This window comes from Agelaius phoeniceus, chromosome 4, assembly GCF_051311805.1.
Source record: "Agelaius phoeniceus isolate bAgePho1 chromosome 4, bAgePho1.hap1, whole genome shotgun sequence".
NCBI classification, from domain to species: Eukaryota; Metazoa; Chordata; class Aves; order Passeriformes; family Icteridae; genus Agelaius; species Agelaius phoeniceus.
In genome coordinates, this window is record NC_135268.1 from 3,482,246 (window position 1) to 3,500,721 (window position 18,476).

Consider the following 18,476-nt stretch of genomic DNA (forward strand, 5'->3'; position numbering starts at 1 on the left):
AACAGACAAACAGTACCTGATTCTCAAACAACCTTCTACCTCTAGGGTGTTGTGTGAATATCAGAAATTTTAATCTATGGTCCCAGTCATCCAAATCACCTCTGCTCACTCCTGAGAGCATACAAATTAAGCCACCAGATCAACACTAACAGTTGCACAAATATCTTGGTAACATCAAAAAAAAGTCAGCCTGCACCGCGTGTTTCCAGGTTCCCAGGTGACTCTGGGACATTCAGGCCAACTGACAATGACTGGAATTGCAAGGCTGTGTCTCACAAGCAGTTTCAGAGGACTCTGACACACATCAAAAGCTGGATCTCAGCTTGCCCAAATTTGTGTGTTCTGTTCTCCCTCCTAACATCAAGAACTGCCCCGTGAATTCATCTGGAGTCTTGACAAATAAAGTATCAGTCTGTGTGCAAAGGACAAAGCACACAAACGCAAAACCTTCAGCTGATTCCACTCAAGATTTGTAACCACTGCAAAGGAAATTTATACTGAGCCATCACAGGCAGTCAAACAAAATGTAGGGATCTGTGTTCTGTTACACTCCTGCAAGCACCAAAGCTCACAAGCAATGCACAACTAATTCACAGCCATTACACTGAATCATAAATTTATGTTATCTGGTAAAGGGCCACTTGGATATTACATACATGGTGAGTTTGCACGTGTAACTGTATATGCAAAGAAAGCACATAACTGCACCAATGGTTATGGATCTGGGCCCTGTCCTTTCAAAAGCTGAGCCTAAACCTAGATCAAGCTTGCACACTCTTTGTTAGTTCAGCTGAAACAACACTATGTAAATTTACTTGGAACACTGACAAATTCTGCTTTTAGATGCACATCCACATCTTCCCTTGGTTCAGTAGGAGCTTTTAGCAAAACTGGGAACAGGGATTTTTTTTATCCTATAGAAAGCAGGACTACAACCTTTTTTATCCTTGCCAGAGCAATTTCAGCTGGGAGAATTGAGCTTGCTTACACAGGACAGTATTTAGTTGAAAGCTGGTATAAAGAGATAACCACGGGGCTTTTTAGCTACCTTGTCCTCTCTCTTCCTATGGTGACTCCAAAGGAAAGTTCCATCAGCTGTTCTGAGTGCCAGAAATCCTCTCTTCCCTGGGCAATAACAGCTTTAAAGCTCTCAGGGAGGAGGGTGAATATCAATTAACTTCAGTAAACCAACCCCAACACTCCCCAAGCCAAGCTGCAGTGGCCACAGTCTGCTAAAAACGGGAGAACAGGAAAAGATTAAAATCGGGAATATTTGCACTGCAAAGTACTTTGTGGTGCTACTGGAAAGGAAAAGATAATTCTCCAACTATGGTAATGGTCACTTTTTTACATTAAGACAAGAAACAGTTCCATTTCTCACAATTTGGTAGCATTCCTGACCAAGATCAAACTGGAATTCCTGATGTCATCTGAAATCCTGCAGGCAATCCCTGGAATTAGGAGACCAGGGGGACTAGGAACACCAAGTCAAGTGAGAGAAATACTGTACTCCCTGCCCTGGCCATCAGAGAATTGAATAGAAGAATACATGGGAAGAAGACAAGTGGACACAAAGATCAGAAAGGATCAAAAGTGTCAAGAAGAAATAAATATAATAGATGAAGAGCAAAAGGACAAACAGCAGCTTGAAACAAAGATTTCACAATTGGAAGTGAGGAAGCTTGGAGATGAAAGGAGTAGAATGAAAGGGTCTTTAAGGCTCCGGTTTCCTCATCTATTTTTTTTCATTTTCAGTACATTTTTTTTTTTTTTTGCTAAGTGTCATGCATCTTCCAAGAAAAATCAGGGCTCTGTGGTTTCTTTGAATCCTTTCTCCTAAAAGGAAAATAAAACAAAACCTAAAAATCAATGTGATCAATCAGGTTTTCTTGAGGAACTGACTGCCATGAAACAATGTCCTAAGTCACCTTCCCACATTTTTAATTCACTTGTGCCAACACTGGTTTGTGCATTAGAATTTCTTAGTGTAAATGATAAGCAAGAGGGGCAGACTGGGCTTTGCATATGCAATGGAGGTTAGGTTCAATTTAACAAGCATTCACCAGGAAACTTGGCCCTCAGGTGTTTTTAAACAGGTTGAACCTATGCTCTTTCTCTGTGGGAAAACCACCCAGAACAGTATTTTCTGTAGGACTGCTCTGCATCCTGGAAGTGGAGCACGCACAGGAAACATCATGGCCCTTAATATTCCATAGATATTGAGAATAAATCATGACTTGAACAGATTTGTCCATTTTTTTGTTGTGAGAGAGATGAAGTACTTTGCCCATTTTTCTCCACCCTGAAACAGTTCTGCTCAGTGCTGTGCTACAGATTGAATTTGAGTGGAATACTGGAGAATTTGCAGTGATGATCCTAGAGGAGAGTGCAGCAGAAGTCTGCAGGAATGCAAATGCTGGATTAGAAGCCTTCTCCTCTGGGATGTGACAAAGCACACAAGTTATCAGCCAAACACCTTCAGATGATAGATCTGTAGGGAAGAAAGCACTGAAAAGGGAGGTGCAGATGGGAGGAACTCCAGGGAAACACTCAGTTCTCCCATCAGGCTTGATAGAAACAGAAGGGAAAAAAAGAGATATGACGTCAATGAGGACAGTAATTACTTCAGTGGAATGTTTTGACGTTGATGAGAAGCCTGAATTTCCATGCCAGCAAGGAGTCTGGGACAATTTTTACTGTAGGTGCCAAAACTGAATCATCTGATACACCTGGCAAGCTTAGTAGCCATGAAAGTGCTATCCAGAAATACTGAAATCTGTGAAAACAGTGGATTTCTTGGGGTTTTAGGCATCCCAAAATAGCAGGGAATTAGCGTTTTACAAACTGAAATAATTTTTTAAAGCTCTGGTTTGAAATGAAAAGCTCAATCAAAAAACTTGACCTTTTCTCCTGCAAAATTTCAAGCTACTTGTTTTTCTGATGAAATTTGTATGCATGGTATTAGTACCTGTGAGATGGGAGTCTCCCATGAATTTCTTTCCACTGTAATTTTTCTATGCAATTCTAATCACTTACATCCTTGCCTAACAAAACCACAATGCAGCTTGCCCTAATTTAGCTTTTGGTGGCAGGGTACTTTTTCATCTGAGGAAAAAGAAAAATCTGACATTTTTCCCTGAATAAATACATTGAGGAAGTATTCCATTAATTTGCCAGGTTACACAATACACAGCATGGTATGAGCGAGTTCCTTCAGCAAAGAAAGGAGAGGAAGGGTTAAAGCTGAATTTTACATTTCATCAGTGTGTGTGATAATACATTAATCCTTCTCACCAGTGAAAATTTACTTTTTAAATTCTATTTTAACTCAGCTGAATATGGACCTATTCTTTCTCAGGATTTTTTTTCCTCTTCTGTTAAATTTCACTTGGTTGATTTCTGCTTGTCCTTCTCTGGGTTGCTGTATATTCTTTCTGAGTACTCCACAGGGTAAGCAGTGTGGAGAGGTTAATGCATCTTTTGTTTCTCTCAGATCATCTTTCAAGATAGTAAATGAGCAAGTGGTACCCAACACTGGCCTTGCAGAACCCCAATAAAGTTGCTGCTACACCAAGAGACAATGCTGTGAATATCTCCACCCATGGAGAGCAGTCTGTCATTCCCTGAGCCAAGCTTTTCTCATTACAAGCAGTCTGCTGGGGTTTGATTTTTGGTGGGGTTTGGCTGCAGGGGGAGAACAGAGAACAAGAGGAAAGGTCCTTCTCAAGGTATCCAACTGAACAGAAAAAGCATTAAAAAAAGCACTGGGCAACAGTTAACTTAGCCATTAATTGAAATATATAAAGAAGTCAGGGCACTGACATACAAAACCAGCTAAGACGACCAACATCTGTAAGCAGACTAACAGCTGGTTTTGAACATGTGACATTCCTAAAAGGTGCATCCAAAAAACAACCAGTTTGGTTATTTTTAACAATTTGGAGACATCAAAATCAGTACAAATTAAGAAGAAGGAATAAGGTCAGTGCTGCAGTGCCCGCAAGAAAAGCCAAATGTTTCTGCTTTTTGTACTTATATTACTCAGCATTTGTAACTAAGAACAGTCCTTGTGTGCTGCAGCAACCAGAATTGTTTCCTGTCTGCTGCAAGGTTATCAGAACGCACACTTTTTCCAGTTTCCAATTTTATCAAATTTCTCCAAACACAGCAGGTGCAAGAGCAATTTCATTCCATTAAAAATTCCTTCTAAAGGCTTATGTATCAAGAACAAAAGAGTAAATGCATGAGAATATTTGTAATTGAAAAAGTAAAAGCACAGGGAATCATTTCAGCATCTAAGGACAACGTGAAGTAGCAGCAACTATAAAACAATAACAAAGACAGAGAAACACAAATACATTACCTTGAATTCTTTTTCAATGTTGGCCAACTTGGCAAGTTCATTGCTGAGTTCGAGAGCAGTGAGCACTGGATCTTCGCTGGAGAGGGACAGATAAGCCGGACTGGCCAGTCCTTTGTACGCATTTATTCTTGACCTAGAGTGACTGAAAGAATCATGTTTTTGCTTCTCTGTACAGTCATTACATTTGCAGAAATAATCATGAGGTCTTTCTATCCTCGCTCCTTTCATCAACAGCATGTGTACGACTTCGTATTTTTGGCAGTGGGCGGCTAAAATGATGGGAGTGATGTCTGGAGAAAAGCGGGTACCGTCTTCGTCATAGGAATAAAAATCATCATCCTGGAGCTCCTGCTCACAAGGGCTCAGAGTCAGTCGCTTGTTTACCGAAAACCCAGGATGATTCAAAATTGCTTCCACTATCCTAATGTAACCCTTGCTGATTGCGAGCAGCAGGGCATCTCCAATCCGTGCCAAGTTCTCTTTTTTTAACAGAAGTTCTGTCACCTCCAAATGCTCATTCCCCACAGCAAGCTGCAAGGCGTTCTGGCCCATGTAGTCAACGCAGTTGACATTCAGCGTCTTGGACTCCTCGAGCATTTTGCGCACCACGGGGATGTTGCCGTACTCGGCAGCGTCCAGGAATCGCTCCTCCTCGGCCGTCAGGCTCGTGCCCCTGTTGTTGAACATGAAGGCCGGGCCCCGGATGGCCTGTCGCCTTCCCTTCTCCCTCATCATGGTCATGCGCCTCAGGGACGGGCTCTCTTCGATGTACCTAAGGAGAAAACGAGCCAGAGGTAACAAATTTTCACTCTGGTGGTCATTTGTAACTTCCAATCCTGCAGCTGCAACAACTTATTTTGTGCCTTCTCTGCTCATTTCCTGACAAGCAGTATCCTGAATTGGGATTGCTCTTGCTTGTCTGCAATCTAAAGGCACTCACAGGCTCAATGCCTTAGGCTGTTGCTGTTCTCTTAGCATGGTCAAGATGTATTAACATTTTTCATTCCTTTTAAGACATCGCTCCTCTTCAGAAATCCCTCCCATATATAAAATGGTAACTCATCTACTGCTTTCAGTAGTAACTAATATTATCCATCACAGGCATTCAAGCTGATGGTATAAGTAAGGCAATACTTAATGCTTACCATGTTGTAGATCACATAAAAGTGAGGTGAAAACACATTTTCCTCAGGATGTCCTGCCAAGCAACACATGATGAAGCCTGATCATAGCTTCTTGTGTTACTACTAGAAATGTTAAACCTGGAAGCTTCTACTCACAAGTCACTTTGGTCAAATTACAGATTTTTGGACAACAATACTACATACACATTCAGCAGACTTTCTACAAGTAAACTGTTCACAGGTTCCAGGCACCAGGAGTCATCCAGTACAGACTGGGATCAGATCTCACTCCAGTGGACTCCTGCAATGCTGTGGACTGTGCTGGGCCTGTTTCTACATCACACATTTCAGGAGCTGAGAGGGTCTGTGAATGAAAATTAGGATAACTGCTGCACTAGAAAGAGGAAGCCTGGGTGTAGGAAAGTGAAATGTTTTAAAGGAAAATGAGAACCAGGGAACGTGTGAACTCTCCACAGAAACCAGTTGCAAAAGAAGAAAGAGGGAGGAAAGAGAAGGGTAACAAGTGAAAAGAATGGGTGAGCAAGCTAATTTGGCAAAGACAGAAACTGGAATTATGAACCAGTGAATGTGCTCAGAGAACAGGCAGATTGGATGCTGAGCTGAATCTAGCAAGGCAAGGAAACGAGAGGGGTAGGGAGGTTCAGAGCAGTGAGACTGGATAGAAATTGCACAGAGAAGGGACCTTGGATAGAAAGTGCAAAGAGGAATGAGAGGCTGAGGAGCAGACATGGCCCAGCTGGAGAAAACAGGAGCAGGAGACAAGTGCCTGGCAAGGTCAGCAATCTCCCTTGCCTTTTCTAGTCCAGCTCAACAGTGAGGAAGGCAGCCTCCAGCTGCTATCAGTTCATCCAGTAGCTCAAGAGACAGAGATCACTTGGGATGATTTCATGGGCATGGAGACACCAAGTGCTGCTGATAAACAACATGACTTCATGAAGGGTGTGCTTGGAATACATACAATGCACTATATATATATACACACACAATACCTAAAGAAATCTTTCAAGTTCCAAATTTGTTTCTTAGGCCCTACGTGCCTCTGTTCCTCATCTTTAGAAAAAATAACAGTTGGCTCCCATCTTACAGGAGCATTGTGAAAATTAATTTTTTTCTTCACTTTGCTGAAAAACTCAGACACAGGAGTACAAAGCCAGACAGAAAAACTGAAAAGGAAATTAATCCTTCTACCCTCAGTGCATTAGAAGAGATGTGAGTCCATGTAATGAATGCCAAGGGCAAACCAAAATATTAAACAGCCCTTTTTAAGCAAACACTGTCAGTCTGCAAAAAAGAACCAAGGGAAAAATGCCACACACACCTTTGGACACACAAGGGCTCTGCGTTAAAGTGGACACAGTAGCATCTGCATGGGCAAACATCCAAACTGATGCAGGTTCAAATCCACAGACAGAGAAACAGCCTCCTAAGTGCTGTGGGGGTTGATTTTTGTGGGTGTGGTCTCTCGACAACGAGCTCTGTTGACACTGCACAAAATACGCCCGTGGCCATCTCTGGATGCAGCACTGCCGGCCCCAGGAGTTCTCACTGGGCAGAACTAATTCCACCCAGGTTGTAAGGACAGGCCTGCCCTTCCAGCTATCTACATCAAAATGTACCATCTTAATCACTTGATCACAGCTACAAACACCCTAAAACCCAGACCAAGCCCTGAGCATTTCAGTGAACACAAACGGGCAGCTCAGTTGCACATCAAGCAAAGAGACTGTGAAACTCATTAGCAAGGGCAGGTCTCTCCTGGGATGAAGCATTTGATCTTTTTACCCTGTTATCTGTGGCTGGCATTTCTGGACTACCTGAAATAGCCTGAGTGGCACCATAGAATAAACAATGTTAACTGCTATTCACTTTTTGAAATATGTGGCAAAACTGCTCAGGCAAACATGACATGATCCATTCTTTCTTTCTTTTTTTTCCCCAGTTCCATACCACTTTCTTTAAATCTATAAAAAAAGCTGCATAACAGAGAGGATTTCTAACTCTTTAAACAGAGAATTGATTTAATGTCTTAAACCTCAGGCATATTTCCCACTTAGGAGTACTCAGAAATAAAGACTTGAGCCCAGAGTGCACATTATGAACAGCCACAGTGCGCCGCTATCTTACTCCCCAGCAAAATCAGAATTAAAACCAGATACATTGTCTTCTCAGAGTTTCTTTTTAAACAAGATCTTGTTGTCTTTGCTGTTACACTTATCCTCCACATCCAAAATCACACAGAAACAGAAATGTAGTGTTTAATGCTATGAAGAAAAAAAAGTTATAGCTATTAAAAATGTAACAAAGACAAAACAAATTGACTCATGCTGACTTCTTGCTTTAAGAAGACTCTAAACTGCCACTTGAAATCTCATTTATCTTTTATGAAATACACAATACATTTATTCTTATATATTCAGTTTAATTTTTCAGCATAATTTGAAATATGACATTTATTTTCATTTTATCTACCTTCCTTTTAAACCCCACTATCTGGGTGATCACTGAGGTGATTCATCTGACCTCTGCAGAGACACACGCATCCTTTCAAAAGTGTCCTCTCAAGAGTGGCTTCCTAGGAAGGAAGATATCCTTAACTGGAAACCTTGTGACAGAAATGATGGATCTGAAGTGACTGCAATACCTTCTCAAAATAAAGACGGACGATGCTTGGTATTTTAATGACTAAAATATTGTCAAGACATCCCCAAAAAAACTTAAAGCAAAAAATCTTGTGCAGCACTACAGGGCCACAAGGCTGCTGTGTTCATCCACACTTTTCCCCTCTTTTTTTCCACTTTTCCCTCAACAAATTCAAGGACCTTGAAGCCAGCATAGCTCTGGTCAGAGCAATGCATGCAACAATCGGGTACAAGGTCTCCTATTCCATTTTCTGCTTTCTTTTTCTTATATCTAATATTTTAGCTATCCCAAACTATGAATAAAATAGTTAGGATTTTAGTTTCCATTTTCAGCATATTTTATATGTATTATTTGCCATCTGAAATAATCAAACCAGCAAAATCTCAATTTGCATCTCTCAACATCATTAGACTGGCTTAAAAATATGATTAAAATAGAACTAAGTGTGCATTAATTACTTGTGTTCTATTTGCAAAGCCTTTAAAGTTCAAGTACTCAGCCTTGTCTCTGTAAGGTACTGACAATCTAATTTAAAAAAGAGGGAAAAAGAGATGGGAATCGTGATACTCCTCCTCCCAACTGTTCCAAATAGTTGAAAGAACACATAGACAAAAACATCAAGATATCTGTAGAATGCATGGCAATAAAACCACAAAAGAACCAAGTAAGAAAAATGCCCAATCATTCTGTATTAGCCAGTAGAGATAAATAAGGATGGAATTGGAGATCAGTCATGTTAACTGAACGAAGCACACCTGTCCCACCACATCTGGACACGTTCCACTTGGCCCTGAGCCTGCAGCAGTGAAGCAGCTGCTTTGAGGAACTGAAAAACTTGACTGGAAAGAAGGAAGAACGTCAGGAACTGTGAAGCAACCTTCAGGATCAGGTATTCCTCAGCTCTGCTTTGCAGCAGAACTCCCACACGAGTGAGGCCAAGGCTCCTAAAGGAGCACATCACCTTTCCAGACCTTTACCTAATGACAAGCATCACAAGCTGTCAGACACAGCAATGTTGTGTGCACTCTGAACAATTCATTGGTTCATTACAGACCTGGTAAATAAGACATACAAAAACCTCTCCTACATTCTAACATGTTTATGCTTACCTCAAGTATTTTCATTTAAAATGTATGACCTTCATACGGGAAATAAAAAATTACTTGAAAAAAGATTTTCCATGGAACAATCAATGCCCACTTGTCTCCTGTTTTACTATGACCTTACATTGCCTCATATCCTTGCCTGGTCACAGTTATTCCTACAAGGAATGTACAAAGCAAGACATTTGAGCAGCAGAGCAACTGCAAAGGGCTAGAAAAAAGCACAACATTCTCTCTGCTTCTGCCATGGGCTGCTTCAATTACAGATTTCTACTGTGTTACTCTACCTATCCCTTTTCATGTTCAATCTAGAACTGCAGCAGAAAAGAAATGTGGGATGAAGAGTTGACCTGAGAATTCCTTTTTCCTTATCCTGCTTGTTATCTACAGCAATCCAAAAGATTAATAGTCTTGTTTCTAAGTCTGCTTTTTAACACTGCACACAGCATAAGCAATTTTAAAGGAAAAGAGAGTAGCTGGAGAAACAGAGATTTTATCCTGGGTCTTCCCAGATCCATAGAGCAACTTGTGCCGAAGAACAGGCTGCTACTCTCCCTGAACTATCACATGCAATAAAAGATGGCATCAACAATTCACAAGCAGTTTACCCCCCTGCTAAACTACAGTACAGGAGTGATCATGAGTCCCTTCTAGCCCTGAAAAGGAAACACAGCCCAGTGGTAACAGACAGATCTGATAAGCACATAATGCCAACAGCTCTTAAAAGAAACAACACCCGAGTCAGCCGAGCAGGAGATGCAGATCGTGCCTCTTGCTCTGCCAAAAGTCACCTCTGAGGTCCCAGTTTTAAAATTGAAGACCCATAATTACCTTACAAAAGTGCTCAGACATGCACACACACACAAGAGCAGTTGTAGCTAATGTCTCCTGAAATTCCTCAAAGTAAGCCATCTCAAGTGTTTTATTTGCTACTGCAACAGAACCAAACAGCTCTTCCATGGGAGGAAGCAGCTCCTGGCTCAGAGCAGGACCACAAGCAGGGCTGGAGGGGCGATCCCCCATCCTCACTGCCTTTCCCAAAGGAAGGATTTCCCATCTCTCCATTCTCTGCTTCCCATGTGTCAGAACGGGCCACTGGTAAATTTGTTTCTTCACTACTAACACTGGCGTTGCCTTCATGCACGCTGGCTCATGTTCCAAAAAATCTGGGAGTCCCTGCACCAAATCCAAAAAGGCATGAAATGAGAGCTTCCTTTTCCTTTCTGTGAGCTACTGCCTGGGCTTTCCAGAAGAGGGAGGCTAATTCAGCTGTACAGCAGAACATAAATCAGGCCAGCTGCAAGATCTGACTGAGGTCTATACTCTCCCACTGGTCTGAAACGACATAATCCATCATCCAAAATGCCCTCATGTCATCTCACAGAAGTGCTGGCTCCAAACTGGAAAGATTTAGTCCAAAAAAATGGAAAAAAAATTACAGTGAAATATCAGGAGGAGGTGTACATGCACTTAGGGGATGGAACAAACTCCTGCCCCATAAAACTATGCAGAGCTTTTTCTGACCATTACCCTTCAATAACTCCTCAAAGGAAAATACCAAGCATCTGAATTCCTGTGGGAAAAAAGGACCATATATTGATGGCAGGAGGGCATCTATACACGCACAGAACAAGGCAAACATCTCACCAGGAAAGAGCCAAGTTAATTCTTTGTACCAACAAAGAACTGTAAAGCTCCTTTGAAACTTAGTCCATTCTTTGTGTTCTGTCTCTCCAGCCAGAAAACTACACTGTGATTTTCAGAGAGACTCAGGAAGTCAGGTATCTGATGCCTACTACATTTAATTTACAGGTCTTGTCCACCTTTTTCCCACTAAGGCATAGAATACCCTGTGAACCAAGTATTACCTCCAGCCTGCAATCTTAGTGGGAATCCTAGGTTAATTACTTTTTTTCCCAGCAATATTTGGCACAGGAGGGAGCCGGCTGTACACTGACAGGCACTTTGCACAGGCTGCTGCTTCCAGAGATTTCAGAACCCAGCCATGTCTGCCTTCATGGGCAAACTACTTCACATCTCCCTGCCTCCTTCCCTTACACCTTGTGCTGAATATTTACACTACAAACCCTTCCAGCCAAGGACTCTCACCCTGGGCCTGCTAAAGCCTGACATGTGTCAATCTGAGCACATCAGGAGCAAGCTGATGCTCACCTTTATCTCATTAACATGCTCAATGATTTTAGGCACTAGCACCAAGCCCAGAATGTTACCCCAGGAGAAAAATCCCACTGCTACACCAAGGATGACCACAGTGACATAACAGGGAAAATCTAGTTCTGTGTCTTTTGCCTCTATGCCCCAACAGTTCAACACACTCTCACTACATTAACCCATGTCAATTCTTTTTTCATTGGGCTAACAGATTCCCAGGATATCAAGAATTATCTACCAGAAACAATTCCATGAGACAGAGCTCACTGCAGGCTCAAACACCTACAGCTGTGTAAACTGCACTCCAGTTTGATCCCCCCCGTGGTGCAGTATCCATTTCTTCAACACAGGAATATGTCAATCTCTCTAGAAGGACACTTGGGACCCAGAAGTTGAGGACTCATAGCTTACAATTCATCTGAGCCAGCTTCAACTGTCTAAAAATAATGTGTCCAAGCCTCTTTTTATGGCAGATAAAGACAGACACCTCCAAAAAAGAAGATAAATGGCTATGCTGCTTTTCCCACTGCTATTTCTGCTCCCATTCCATCATCTACATGGGAGTCTAGACAAGTAACTCAAGCACAACTAACTTTCTGACAGCTGAAGACATGCGAAAGACCAATTCACTCCAAGTGCAAATTGCTGGGCACAGGGTATTTGTGAAGAATTTCTGCACAGGGATGGTAAACTCCACTTTTATTTGTGGTTATCCCATTCTAAGCACTACCCTAATTACTTCTGTATTTTACAGTTTTCTCTGGGGTGATTTTAATTAAGGCTTCTACAAATACTGAATATATTATCTTAAAATTCAGTGTTTGCTATCTGGTAATTAAAATATTTAATTAAGAACTAAATGTTGTCATGAAAACATAAAATAGTCAAGCAATCCTCTGAGGTTAAGTCTACCTAAACTGCAGCATGTTATAAAAATTAGTGAATTATTCATGGACAACCTACATTTTACAAGTCAGGGAAAAGAAAGTTAACATCCCTACTAGTAAAATTGAATGCATTTATTTTGCAGTAAGTCTAGTTGCATGGGTAGCATCTCTTTATATATCTACATAGACACATATTTAGGATTGCACCTTTGAAAATAAACAGATATTTTGGAAAAGCACATCCAAGCAGGATAAGGTACCTCTCCAGAGCTAAGGCTTTTCTACACACGTGTCCTAGATTTCTGTGGGGAATTCATTTTTATCTGTACATAGCTTTTAAAAATATGTAAGAATAAAGAAGCAGCATTAGCAACGGGTTCTTTAAACCTTAACCAAGCCAACAATTAGTCAATTCCCCGGCAGCTGCACTTGTATCCAGGGGGAAAACAAGGAAGGCATGGACTCTTCCCTGCCCCGGCACACACCTGTGCCCGCCTAACGCCGAGGAAGCGGAGCCGGGGGCTGGTGAGGGGGCCGCAGCCAGGCCGGGGCCGGACGGCGGCACTTGGAGCCCCTCGGGGCGCTGGGAGCCGAGCGGCCGCTCCCGGGGCCGGCCGGGACGGGGCCGCACCCCCGGGCCCAAAACTCGCCGGGAGCCGCAGCCCTGCTCCGGGGAAGTTGCCCCTGCGAACACGCCCCCGGGCCCCACTTACATGGTGCTGGCAAAAGGGGGGGGCGGGTAGTATCCGTAGGGCTCCCGGAGGGTTTTGACAGCTCTTTGCGGCGGCGGAGGGGGCTCCGGCCCCCCATTGACACCTCTCCAGCCGCGGCGCCGGCGCTGCTGCTCCTCTTCCTCTGCCCCTTCCTCCTCCTCCTCCTGCTGCGGGGGGAAGGTCACTCTCCCCTGCTCCTTGCTCTTCCTGCCCTTGCTCGACATGGTCAGGGTCCCCTTAGGAGGCGGCGAGCGCCGCTGCTCCCACTCCCGGCCGGCCTCGTCCGGCAGGGTGTGCGGCGGGAAAGGAAGCAAGAGGTGGAGAAAGAAGACACAAGCCCTGCTCGGCGGGAGATAGAGCACCTAGCGAGGACAAATCCTTCACCACAAACCCACGGCCACCCCACGGTGCAAGCCGCCGCGATGCGCAGCCCGGCAGCGGGAGCCGGGAACTGCCGGCAAGGCGAGCAAAAGACAGGGTTCCCAGCGGTGGCGGCGACTCTGCCCCCCTCTTCCTCCTCCTCCTCCTCCTCCTCTTCTGCCTGTCATCATCCCTCGCTAGGACGGCATCATCACGGAGACAGCGGGGCTACGGAGTGCGCACCCGCCTCCCGCAGCGAGCGCTCCGGAGAGGAGGAGACGCGCCCGTCCCACCTCCGCCCCTCAAGGCCCGGAGCGGGGGGGCGTGAGGGGGCGGTGCGCTGCCACAGGAGCGCTACAAATGCCCCTCAGCCGCCCGCCGCTGTTGCTGGCTTGAGGTGAACCCTACTCCCGCCGAGCCGGGCGTGAGGGGAAGCCCTCGAGAGGTGCCTGCCGAGCCGGGCGTGAGAGGAAGCCCTCGGGAGGTGCCCACCGAGTCTTGAGGGAGCCCGGAGCCGTGAGGCGGGGGTCTGCCAGTAGCAAGGTAGTTCTGGCCAAAGCGGCCCAAAAGCGGTCAACAGCCCGGCCAAAGCTGCGCTAAGTTCGGCAGGTGTTTAGAGAAATATGCAGCTCCACATTGGAAACAGGTGGAGTTGAAATTTGGAGGTAAAAAAGAGGCGCTTTTCACTGACTTACCGAGCGAGCTGAGGTTCCCCAGAGTGTTTCAGATGTCTCTGCCTTAGGCTTGACTATTTTATTTCTGTGTGGTGCCAAGCTGGAAAACAGTGGGAGGATGCTGAGACGCCCATGGCATATAATCAGAGCAAATTATGCTCTATAGAGCCCAGTCACAAAGATTCCTGCTGTAGAGACATATTACCTCTTCCCTTATTAGGAGATTTTTTTTTTTGGTGCCTTATTTCACAAGGAAAGTTATTTTGTGAGGCAAGCCCCTTTACAATCAAGGCAGACCCTGTGTACTTTTTTCATGCACAACATTCAGAATGGTAGGTACATATGGAGTGCGTGTGTTAATTTATGTATAGTAAAGCCTTTACTTTGTCTGCATCCTGCTGAGATGCCAATTTTCTCTTGCTTAAAGCTTTTTTGAGCAGTATGGGTATAAATTTCCATGAAACCATATTCCAGATCTGCATTCAGGTGCTGCTGAAGTTGAAATTTATTTAAGCTTTCCTATTACTTCAGAGAAAGTGGACTTTTTTTTCCACTTATCGCCACTAGGATGAAATTCTCATTTGTGAGCATCATCAGATAGTATTAGTGTAAAGTACTTATTAACTCCCACTGTTTTCAGTACTGTCCTGGTTTTGCCTTTGTTGTTTTCTGTATGTACAAAGTTTATCCTTGTGAAGCACAGGAAAAGCCAACCAAGAGTTTCACAGAGATAACTTTCCCTGTGGCCATGAAGGAAGAAGAAGGCTTTGTTTTCATCAGTTTAATTAACTTGCATCTTGAAGTGTTTAGGGAAGTGGTTTTTTATGTCTTTCATCACATGCAGAAGCCCTTTGACCTTCAGTGGAATTATGTGCATAACAGAGCAAATTTTGCTTTCTAAGAAGCTAATATATAATGTAGCTACTGTAGCTCTGAAGTGATTGGGGTTATTAATTTTAGGCAGTTGAGGTGTTTAACCTAATTATGCATCTGTATTAGTGTTATACATTTTAAAGCACAGCCATGCAGCAATCTGTCTGCATCAAACCTTGTCTTCTTGCAGGGATCCTTTGACTCAAAAAATGGTACTGCCCATATTGTGTTCTTTTTATCAAAAAATGTTCTCTGTTATTACGGGGGGGCTACAGGAATGGACTTTCAATTGTCTTGATTATTTCCCTTGAGAACAAGACATAAAAGTACAGCTGAAAGTCAATGAGAAATGCTCTTGCCTCACAAATCTATGCTCAGAGCAAGGCTTTCACATATCAAGGTATGTTTGGTTTTTTGGAGGTTTTTTTGGTTTTTTTTTTTTTTCAGAAATAGATAGGAAATTGTTTTGATATTAGTTCTTAGTTTTAAGGAAGTTTTATTCTTGCTTTCTCCATTGCATCTCTTATGAATAACTTGAATTGTGTTCTCTGGGCTGTGTTTTTTCATAATTTGAGTATTGTGTAATAGAGATTGGTTTGTTGTCCCTATAGTGAAAGGTAATGTCCACTCTTTTTTTATCCAGATATTATCACTGATAATACCCTGGAATTCATCCTTGGAAGGATGACTTGGAAATCATCCTTGTAGAAACCTTCATGATATGTCTCTCCATTTCAAGGGGTAAGATGATAACTCCCTGAGTAATCTTAATACTGAAGGGCAAGGGTGGTGTCAAAACAATTTACCAAATCCTTTTTTCTTTCTCCCCATACTGTCACAGAGCCACCAAGCTGAAATACACAGTTCCTAAGATGTGTTTAGATTAAGTGTAATACTCCCCTTTGTTTCTTTCCATGAGATCCAGCCTAAAACCAGCCAGCATGGCAACAAGAGATTCCACTGCAAATCTCCAATGTACTTTGTATGGTTACAGTGTTAGAAATAATGCATATTTCTCATTGGAATGTGTAGGGTAAATACCTTGGTCACAGTCAAGGGCTTTATAGGAAATTTACCCCAGTTGGAAGTGTCAGGCTGTTACCATTGGAACCGGGATGTGAGAATCCTGTCATGATTAAACTTCAGCCATCACTGCCTTACCTGACAGTAAGAATTTAATAATCATTGCTGTGCTATGGTTGAGGCTCTGAAGTTCCAAATTCAGACAAAGAAAATGCATGAAGCTGCACTTCTGAAACAGCAGAACAAGTGAGAAATCTGAGTACTGAAATTATACCTACAAAATCCTGGTCAGGGCTGAATGTCCCAGAAAACTGATTTCTCTTCATGGCTCGTGTTTTTGGAAACATTTATAATTTCATTAATGCCAGTGTTCTGAATGTTTATTCTTAAAAATATTTTATGTTATTACAGTATCAAATAGATGTTAACATAGCCAAGTTGAAGAAAGTGAGGGAGAAAAGATGAATAAATTTGAAATACCAGGCAGAGCAAGGCAGGCAAGCTTGTGCTGGCTGTAGATTCAGCTGGGCAAAGACTTTACAGTCAAAGGCTGTCAATCCAGTACATTTTGTGAATGCTGAGTTGAATTTACAGAGTTTGGAAGGGATGTTGTTTTAATCTAGAAAAATGCTTCCTGGAAGTTGCTTAGACAAGAGTGAAGTAATGAAAGGAATGCTACCCTGAGAACAGAGCAGGGGCAGAAAAGCCCCAAAGAGTTACAGTTAACAGGGAAATAGAACAGGTGTGGTATTTTATTACTCAAGGTGCTAGATTATTCATCATTTTCTTTTAGAACATGGATTTAATGCCATAACTGTTTCATGTTTGGTTTGGAATTGCAGTCAAAATACAATCCCTCATTCTTTTCACCAAACTGACTTGATGAAGCCAAGGTGGAATTGGAGTGGGACAGAGCATTGTTTATATGGATACATTACTCTCTGGCAGAATTTTTGTGTCCTCTTCAAAATTATGAGATATATACAACTCAGATCTCAAAATTTCCCTTGGCAATGTTCTTCAGCTGGAAGGGAATGATCAAGAGATAGCTTTTCTAAATGGAAGCCAAGTGTCTCCTTAGAACCCTCAGCAACACCTTTCCTTCAAATATGGTCAGCAACACAAGTTCTGTATTTCTATCTCCCATTCTTTTTCAGCTTCTTTCAACTAAATGAATGAAGTAAACACCTGAAATATGAAAACAGCTAGCACAGCTAGAATTTATTATAATAAAATAGCAGGAAATATATTCAGCTTCTTAGACTAAACTACCATAGCAATAAGACCTTGCAGGTCTGTGAGGTGCCTAAATCAGCAGATAATCACTTAAGTAAGATTGGGAAAAGTGATGAGGAAAAAGATCATTTAGGGAATTATGCCCTGGGGTTATCCTTACCAGAACTTCTCTGCCAGGTACATTGACACTGTTAATTTGAAAACAAATCTAACCTGTTTGTTGGGAATTGTGTTGTAGACCCTAAGATCTCCTTGTTGAAACCAAGTGATTTAGAGTTAAGAACCAGCAACGTGCAAGAAACTTCTAGTAACCCTTTCCCTTGTGGAACAACTTGTATGTTACCTGCCAAATTATTATTATTTTGCTTTATTAAAAAAAAAAAGGAAGAGTAACTTCCCTCAAGATACAAAACTGGTTTTTATTTGCTTGAAGTGACAGGTGAAGAGAAGCAAAAAGACACTCATGGTACTGCTAGAAATAGAATCCAGGTCGTGCAGTACATTGAACCCTTCTCTAACGTGTGTGTACTACTTTTACAAAAATTGGGAAGTTGGTGGGAATAGCAGCAGTGTAATGAAAGCAAAATTGGCCTTCTTTGCCTCATACTGGGAATTTGCCTACTTGCCAAGAACCCAGTGTTTTCAAGGACATTTAGCTCCTACATCAAGGACTTCTATGAAAGTCTAAACAGGTTCAATCAGCGTGAAGGGAAAAGAAGCAGTGATGTGATGTCACTGATCTGTAAGCAGATCTCAACCTCAGAACTAATATTATGGTTTAAGGCTTTTTACATGAGATGAAAAGACACATTCCTGAGACTTGAGCCTGTAATTTCAGGCACCCTGTGCAGCCATTCAGGCCCATGGGAAGTGAGTGGGTATAAAATGCTGTCAAATCACCTACTGCAAACCTGGCCCTCAGAGCTCTGCGTGGCAATGGTGCTATGTGGTCTACTTTATAATAATAAAAGGCTAATGAAGTGCCAGTGGTACCATGAGATAGACACTGGCTACATTTTCAAAGAGAAAATGGACAAATACTCTTTCTTTTTTTGGCATTAAGTGGCAACTCTATGTACATTTACATATTTGCACCTACTAGTTCCTTTTTTCCTAAGTCAAGCCAGGTATGTCTGTAGACAAATACAATCCACTTTTGAACAAATCCACAGGATCCTGAGCCTGTGCCAATTAAGTTTCATTCTTCTCTTTTCAGTCCTGCTAGTAGAAATTAGAAGTTAGCAAACCTGCCACTTGGAAAGGTACTGCAGAATCAATTTCCCTTAT

At 42.5% G+C, this 18,476-nt stretch overlaps 1 protein-coding gene across 3 annotated transcripts in view; it reads right to left on the bottom strand.

Moving 5' to 3' along the window:
* Positions 1-14,152, bottom strand: part of TRPC3 (transient receptor potential cation channel subfamily C member 3) — a 33,673-nt gene extending 19,521 nt beyond the window's left edge. The window contains exons 1-2 of one of the 3 annotated variants that reach the window (XM_077176739.1): positions 14,079-14,152; positions 4,364-5,135 (exon numbers count right to left, since the gene is read on the bottom strand). In XM_077176739.1, coding sequence (XP_077032854.1) covers positions 4,364-5,104 — 741 coding nt within the window. In that variant the 5' untranslated portion in view covers positions 5,105-5,135; positions 14,079-14,152. Of the gene's footprint in view, positions 1-4,363; positions 5,136-13,023; positions 13,667-14,078 lie in introns of those variants that run through there. The other 2 variants (XM_054632578.2, XM_054632579.2) reach the window with 2 other exon arrangements.
* Positions 14,153-18,476: the final 4,324 nt, after the last annotated feature.